We start from the raw sequence: 8,314 nt of genomic DNA, 5'->3' as shown, positions 1-8,314 counted from the left end.
ATGGTTGGTGAAAAAATAAGTTGTCAATACATATAGTGATGTGATTGTTAGCTTATTGTTAGCATGCCAAAATTGTCTTCCAAGGAAGAATTCTTCTTAGCAATGATGGCAGCAAGTTGCTTGGGAGGATGGAGGTCTTGGTAGGAATGATCCATGCGATGATAGCTATCCAGTGCTTGATGATTACAACAAATTTGATAGGGCGCTCATGGTAGATGAAAGGTTGATCGGCAAGGTTTGGAAGCCTTTTGTGGAGGAAAAGGATTTTTTAGATCAAGGTTGTTGATATCTCTAAGGAATATGGGACGATCAAGACTTGTAAGAAGGGCACTATGGTTACATTTGTTGGAGCCGAGGGCAACAAAATTAGTAGTTTCTAAAGGAGGGAAAGTTTGAGTTTTTATGAGTATCTCAGATGATTTGTAGATATTTATGAATAATTTGTGAACAATAATAAAGTAGTATAATAATATCTAAAAATAATTGTATTTCTAAATAGATCCTAAAATAACTCATGATTGAGCACCTCCTATTGAAAACAGAACTGCTACATACCCCCGTGGAATAACCCCGCCGCGGCCCCGGGGCTGATGTGGCAATTAAAATATTAATAAAAAAATAATAATTAAAAAAAACAAAACAAAACAAAACCGGAAGTTTCTCAACTTCTCACTGCCTCTATCTCTCCAGCCATACGATTTCTCTGCTCCTCATCTCCTCAAGCGATTTTCAGGCATATGAGAAAGGGGATCACTCAAATTCATTTATTTGCCTACACTTTCTCTAGAAACAAACATATATTTTCCAAGCTTTTCAATTCTTTCCTAATGGAGTATACATTCGTTTCCCCACTGTTCCTCACATATTTGATTGTCACACGATATTTCCTTACGGCCATGTCCAGCGAGCTCTGCAAAAGCATCAATTTTGATGAGGATGTTGCCTATGGTTTTGCAGTCCAAGCGGCTATCTTGAGTGGTGCAGGTAAAGAGAAGGTGTAGGGGAGATTAAGGACTTGGGCAATCTTTGGTTTTAAATCTCATACGACTTACATAGCTATTACTTACTTTGATCAGTTTCTTTCAAAGCGAGTCTTTCAAGGAAATGTTTGGGTCAAAGTAATTTTTCAGGATTGAACGTTGATTCTTCACTTCCATGTTTCCTTTGCCCCAAAACCGAAACCAACCAACTGCAACGGCCAACCAAATAATCGGTACAACCTTCGAAGCTACAGAAGCAAAATCAGGAACATGTTTTGGATTCTCAGAGGCAACACAAACAGAACCAAAACCATGTTACCAAAAATTTTTTAAAACGAAATTTGAAGAAATGTGTAAAGAATGTCAAACTAGGAGAACAACAGGAAGGGAAAAAAAAAAGGCACTCCTTGAAGAACCGAATCACAGTGAACCTCTCATGGTGACCGTAGACCTCTCTTTCACCAACGACAACAACCGTGACTCAGATATCTAGTAGCCATAGATGCGCAGGCTGAAGCGACCGTCTGACAGGGGCACGGCCTCAGCGGCTTGGAGGTTTGGGGGAGAGAGAGAACGACGGGGATGGAGCTTCGCAAGTTTCATGGAGAAGAGAGAAGAAGACGGGCTTCGTAGATTTGAGGGATGAGAAAGAGGAATTCGAAGGGGAGAGAGAGGGAGAAGTGGCCGATTAGGGTTACGGGAGAAGAGATGGGGAGAAGAGAGGGAGAAGTGACCAATTAGGGTTACGGGGCTCGAGGGAGGCAGATGATAGAAGAGAGAGATGAGAGAAGACGGGGATGATGCCAATATTGAATGCGAGAGAAGAGAGAGATTTAGCCAAAATCAAAACGACACCGTTTTAATTATTATACCATGTAGGCCACGAGGCCGTTGCGAGATTACTCCTCGGGGGCATACAGACTTTTCCGTATTAAAAATTCTCAAAAGACATGGCTTGGGCCCGAGTGGCAAAATTGAAATGGTGACAGAGAGTTATAAGAGGAATTGAGAGGTCCATATGCATCCGGCCCACTCTATTTTCATTTCAAAATCGTTGACCAAAATAAAAATTAATTCAAGAGGACGAACTAAAATATGAATTATAACGATTTATTTTGTATCGTTTTTACCCTCCTCCTTTTTTTATTTTTTGGCTTTTGCTCATGTTTTTTTGCACTCTTATCACTATGGATGTGACGACTTTCAGGGGGAAAAAAAGAAAATCCAATAACATGCAGTCATTAACCCGTGAAACCTGTTATATTACGCATAGTTACTTTTATATATTTTTATACATTTTATTGATTTGATTGTTTAAAATAATTATTTTATTTAAAAAAATTATACAGCCAATCAAATTAGTAGAGTGCATAAAAAATACGTAAAAGTGACTATAAATTTTTTATTTATAAATTAATATGTTTTAATATGATATTTAATTTTTTATTATAAAATAAATATAATATTTTGTATCGAGGGTTATAAATTTATTTTTATAAAATTTTTACGGATAACTATTACTTCTCAAACTTGAAACGCTCCAGATGCCCATTTCACTTTCAATTCGAACAAGAAGCTAAAACATGTATAGGGTTACATCCCCACTCGCCCTGTTCAGAAGATGAACCACCATTACCATTTTTTACTTTGCATCCTTGGCTTGCTATCTGTCTGATATGTACTAGCGATTTCCTTCCCACTGGCTATATTCTACACGAACAATTTGTGTCGTACCACGTCTGCATGGAGAAACTTCGTGCCGGTAGACTGGTTTTGTCTCTTTCAGATCCTGACATGCAGCACGTACGTCTAACTTGGCTTTATTTATTCTGGAAAGAGAAGTAGTAACATTAAAAGAGCTGCATTCAGTGGATCATACTCGGTCGAGAAGCCTACCCATCTTTGCTTTTTCCTCCACATCCTTCCCTTTCTGCTCAAAGTTACTCTGGTAAGTTTTCTTCTTGGTGTTCCTCTTAATTGTTTGAAAATAATTCCAAATGATGCTTGTTACGTTATTCATTACCATAAGCCTCACTATCCACTTCCCATAGTATATCTTCATGTAATTATGTGCTGTTTGATAACAACTTTGGGTTTACTTCTTTCACTAATTCACTGTCTCTCTAAGAATTTGTCTTTGCTGCAATAAATCTTTTGCTCTTGCGTTATTTCAGAAACTGTTTGCCACAACATTTGAATTAGACTGCTATATTGTTCTCCAAGCTAAAGACATACAACCCCCCGTGGAATGCACGCCATACTTATTTTTTGGTGGATTTCAATAAAACGGAGTCAGCTCTCAATGACATTGAAAACTAACTACAATGCATGTTTCATAGTTCAATGGTCATATGATATATCACATAGTTTTACATCTGCATGGATAAACCGATTTATATTCTTGTATTGCCTTTTAATTTGACAATCTTAACTTTGCTTTTCGACTATATATGTTTGTAGTACTCTGAAAATAAACTAAGTCCATATTTGAGATCAGCTTTGACGGTTGGCATGGGACTAACTTTTTTTAAATTTTTTTGCGCGCTATTTTCTGAAATAGTTAGCAGTGCATTACATGTTCTGTGCAACCTAGTTTTTGGATAACATAGTAAAATGCTGTTAGTCTTTTCCTCTCTTAGCGTACATGTGCATATGTGTATGTTTATGAGCACTCAAATTTGGCACTCAAATTTGATCACTTCAGGGTCAACCTTCCCTGGTTGGTCGTCTGATCCAATTTTTGAGCTTCTTAATTTTACAACATTCCCTGACATACTGGATACCGGAGGAATGAAACTCTTAAACATTGTCTAGGTACTCTCTAGCTTCTTTCTTCGCTTTCATGAACCTGAAAAACAATGTAGAAGTGGGAGGTGAGCATTAGCAGTTCATAATTCGTTTCCCTTTGCAAGGAACAGAGTAAATGCTCTGAGAACCATGTTTTGTTAGATTTTGTACTCGGGGTTTTTAATTTAGTATCTTATATTTTATTTAGAACTTTATAAATTGTTAAGAGTAAAGTTGATTGTCTAAAACATGGTTAGAACAGCAACGTATGCCATTCTACTTTTTTCAATTTAAATGTCTGTAGAATGATTTGTTATTGAAGTCTCGTAAGGTTTTCTTAATCTTGTTGTAGAGTTTAATGGATTTTAGAACTTGGAGGCTTAGATTAGTTTTTGCAGAGTTGTTGCCATTGCTTTCTCTCAATTTTAATGAATAGGTTCCGTTGTTTTTCAGAGTCGGATATTTCGTACCATGGCAATTAAGTTCTTGATGGTTCTCTGCATATTGGCTTCAATATGCTCCTTGGCTATTCCTTCTTCCTCAAATGGATTGTTGAGAATCCCATTAAAGAAAGAACGTTTGAATCTTAATAAGATAAAAGCGGCCAGAATAACTGGGAAACAGGGAAAATATGCCACACAGAGCGATTTGCATAATTTAGGTGGTTCAGCAACAGATGTTGTCTCATTGAAGAACTGTTTGGATGCTCAGTATTATGGAGAGATTGGAGTTGGTTCACCACCACAAAAGTTCAATGTCATCTTTGATACTGGCAGTTCAAACCTTTGGGTTCCATCTTCACACCGTAACTTTTTAGTGAGTCTGTTTGTAATTATGTGCTTTTGGTTTCATAGTCTCCTTTTATTTTCTTAGAAATCTTTTCATCATGCAGATGGATAGCTATGTTCATTCTAGGTACAATTCTTGCCAATCCAGTACACATACGGTGATTGGTAAGTTTTCAGTTGAATGCTCCTACAAATATCATGAAATATATTGGCAGAAAAGAGTTCTGTTTTAGTCTAGTGAAATAAACTTTTTCTTTTTGGGAGGAGGGGGGTGAAGAGAGGGGTTTTGAAGATCAGACCTTCATTTCTTATTTGTCTTTTGCATAGGTAAACATTGTAATATCCATTATGGTTTTGGATCAATTTCGGGTCTTCTTAGCAAAGATAATGTACAAGTTGGAGACCTTGATGTCAAAGATCAAGTAAGTGATTTCCAGCTTGAGATGTACTAGGGTGATGTTATGTTTGCTTGCTGGTTTCATATGATGTTAAGACATTTTTATCATTCTTGAGGTACTCATTGAGGCTACAAATGAGCGAGGTTTTCCTAGGGTACAGACAAAGTTTGATGGGATACTTGGACTTGGGTTTCCAGAAAATTCTGCGGGGAATGCTATGCCAGTTTGGTAAAGACTTGGGCATACTTATTAAAATATTCGTTGTTATACCTCAACATGTTGAAAGAATTTTTCCCCTCACGTACTATGTTTCATCAATTCTGTTGCGTTGTACAACCTTTCATGCTCTTGGCACAGGCACAACATGGTACAACAAGGTCTGTTAAACCAGGAAATCTTTTCCTTATGGTTGAATCAGCATCCAGAGAAAAGTGAGGGAGGTGAGATCATCTTTGGTGGTGTTGATCAGAAGCACTTCAAGGGCGAGCATACCTATGTTCCGGTTACTCAAAAGGGTCATTGGCAGGTGCAGTTCTTATGTTCTACCTAGTTGTCTTTATACAACACTCTTTACAGTTATTTTATCTTTTATAGCATTATAGTAAAGTGATATGTTTGTTTTGATTTTTCATCTTCTAGATTGGGTTGGAAGATTTTCTTATTGCAAACCATTCAACAGGTGATGAGATCGCATACTTATACCCACTTCAGTGTTTGTGATGAATATTTACATTTCTTTGACCAAGAAAACATCTTTGGCTTAAAATATGATTCTTAAGATTATGCAGGGCTGGTAAATACAGGTTATCTTTCTCCTTGCGTCCCATTTAGATAACACAAGCAATGACTTCGTAAGATATTTTAGAAACAAGCACATCCTACTTGAAAAAGCATCCTCCCTTGAAAGAATGATCCTTTACTGTCACTATTTAAAGTGAAATACTGATAAAAGCCTTTATTTAGAGGTGGTTTGTCTGCGGCGTTACACAAATCCAAATCATTTCTCCATGCACATATTTTCATATCATAGTCCTTAAAGATCAACATATAATATCCTAGTATTTCTTAGCGTTTAATTTCTGAAGTACATAAAATTGCCTATTGTTTGAGATTCACGGACATAACAAGCTCCATTGAATTCCTAAGATTAAGAAGTTCCAAATTTCAGGTTTGTGTGTGGTTGGCTGTGCTGCTATAATGGATTCAGGCACATCCTTCATTGCTGGACCGAAAGTATGTGCTAATACCATATGGCAATTTTTGTGCCCTGAAAGTTCTAACAGATGGATTGTACCAAGTTTTTTCACTTAATCCTATTAAAAAGATGATTTTTCTCTTTGTTTATTCAACTTCAGGCTATGGTCACTAAAATCAACCATGCCATGGGAGCAAAAAGATTCAAGAGCATGGAATGTAAAAAAGTTCTTTCCCAATATGGAGATATGATGTGGAATCTCTTGCTGTCAGGGGTCTGTCTGTTCTAATAACTGTATTTTATGCTCGTTATATAGGGTATATGTCTTACACTTTTTTTCCCTGGTCTACAGCTACAGCCTGACAAAGTTTGTTCAAGTATTGGGCTGTGTTATAATAATGGGTCTCGGCATGTGATCAGGTTATTAATTCCATTTCCTACTTTTCTTAAAATGAATTCTGTATCATCAGAAGTGGCCTTGAACTAAATCCAAAATTTGAATTTATGCAGCAAGATTATTGAAACAAAGGTTTTACATAAGAGTGGGAAGGAATTTTCAATTCGCGAGGATCTTCAATGTGCTGCCTGTGAGATGACTGCTATATGGATCCAAACCCTTCTCAGACAAAACAAGACCAAAGTCAAAATATTTGAATATTTAAACAAGGTTATTTTCCCATATGTCCTCTTCTTTATGTCCAACTAAATCGATCACCAATTTTTCTTTTTGCATAATGGGACTAATGTTTCTCTGCACACGTTTTCCTTTGTTGAAGCTGTGTGACAACTTGAATCCAGTGGGAGAATCAGCTGTCAATTGTGACAACATTCGAAACATGCCACACATTTCATTTATCCTTGGGAATAGATCCTTCCACCTGACACCTGAACAAGTATGGGTTTGTTGCAACCTGAAAGTTCGTGTAGTGTTGCTCAACTACCCTTAAGATTCTACAAGTGTGTGGGTTGCAACCTGAAAGTTAGTGTAGTTGTGCTCAACAATTTGTTTCGAACTAATCCTTGTTTTTTGAGATGGCTGTATATCAACGATAAAATTATGGGAGTCAACTGAATGCCTTAAAAGTTCTCATCTTTTGTCATTTGTTTTCTATTTATCATTGTGAAGGGAAAATTTGTAAGATAGTTTAATTTCTCATTCCATTTATCTGTGTTATCTGAGCAGTATGTCCTGAAGGTTATAAAAGGATTCTCTTCCTTCTGCATCAGTGGCTTTATTCCTTTAGATGTTCCTCCTCGACGAGGTCCACTCTGGTATGTTCTCATCTAATACATGAGGTGTCTGATCTTTATGCAGTACTGATATGAAATCTTAATGTTTTCTTTCATACATTTATGTTTGCTTTCATATTATCTATGCACACATTAAACAAAGTGTCTTCAAGCAGGATTCTTGGAGGAATCTTCATGGAAGCATATCACACAGTGTTTGATTTTGGCTATCATCGAGTAGGATTTGCAGAAGCTGCTTAGTGATCCTCCAATAAATAAGACAGTGATATTACTGAGATGGAGGTATGGTAGGCTGTCCTTGAATGATAGATGGCTAATAACGAATGTTAGATGTGTACTTTATGGTTAGATGATGCTTGTGCATGGTCGTGTGGTTCATGTATTACTAATAAACAGTACTGATGGGTAGATAATTTTTATGTAATATTAAATCCAATGCTTTTTAGATGATTCAACTTTCGAAACTGAAGGAAATTTAATTTAATTTTTTTTATATAAGAAAAATTATAAACACAACTCTTTCCACAACCCTTTTCACAATCATGTTTAAAATGAAGTGCAACTTATCCCCATTTTTAAAATAAAAAATGATATTTGTAAACCCGGGTGTATAACTTCCGTGCAACCCTTTTAAAAAAAAAAATTTTTTTATTTTTTAATAGAAGGCTCCACTTTTTAAAGAGAGTCAGGGCTGTTCACCCGATCCATACTGGCCCAAAACAAATTGTTCCGGCCCGACCCGAAGTCAATAAATTCCGAACGGAAACAACCGATTTCTCACCGTTACCCGATTAACCTAATCCGAAATCAGTTCGAACAAAAATGGGGATTCCGATTATATTGATGTCGTATTATATTACATATAAAAAAAAAAAAATTAAGCAAGTGATGCAACAATGAAACCAAATCTAGCCG

At 36.5% G+C, this 8,314-nt stretch overlaps 1 protein-coding gene across 2 annotated transcripts; it reads left to right on the top strand.

Moving 5' to 3' along the window:
- The first annotated feature begins 2,770 nt into the window (after positions 1–2,770).
- On the top strand, positions 2,771–7,854 carry LOC122300301 (aspartic proteinase-like). Of its 2 annotated transcripts, none has more exons than XM_043110835.1 (14): positions 2,771–2,928; positions 4,221–4,583; positions 4,660–4,720; positions 4,883–4,977; positions 5,069–5,181; positions 5,311–5,479; positions 5,593–5,632; positions 6,122–6,186; positions 6,309–6,422; positions 6,501–6,568; positions 6,659–6,815; positions 6,925–7,041; positions 7,332–7,420; positions 7,555–7,854. In XM_043110835.1, the coding sequence occupies exons 2-14, from the start codon at positions 4,239–4,241 to the stop codon at positions 7,637–7,639; spliced, it is 1,518 nt and encodes a 505-aa protein (XP_042966769.1). In that variant the 5' UTR covers positions 2,771–2,928; positions 4,221–4,238; the 3' UTR covers positions 7,640–7,854. The 2 variants fall into 2 exon arrangements, with proteins under 2 accessions (XP_042966769.1, XP_042966770.1); XM_043110836.1 differs by lacking the exon at positions 2,771–2,928 and adding an exon at positions 3,640–3,794.
- Positions 7,855–8,314: the final 460 nt, after the last annotated feature.

The sequence above is a fragment of the Carya illinoinensis genome, chromosome 2, assembly GCF_018687715.1.
Source record: "Carya illinoinensis cultivar Pawnee chromosome 2, C.illinoinensisPawnee_v1, whole genome shotgun sequence".
Classification (NCBI taxonomy): Eukaryota; Viridiplantae; Streptophyta; class Magnoliopsida; order Fagales; family Juglandaceae; genus Carya; species Carya illinoinensis.
The sequence above is the reverse complement of the archived record's forward strand: the minus strand, read 5'-3'. Positions and strand labels throughout refer to the sequence as shown.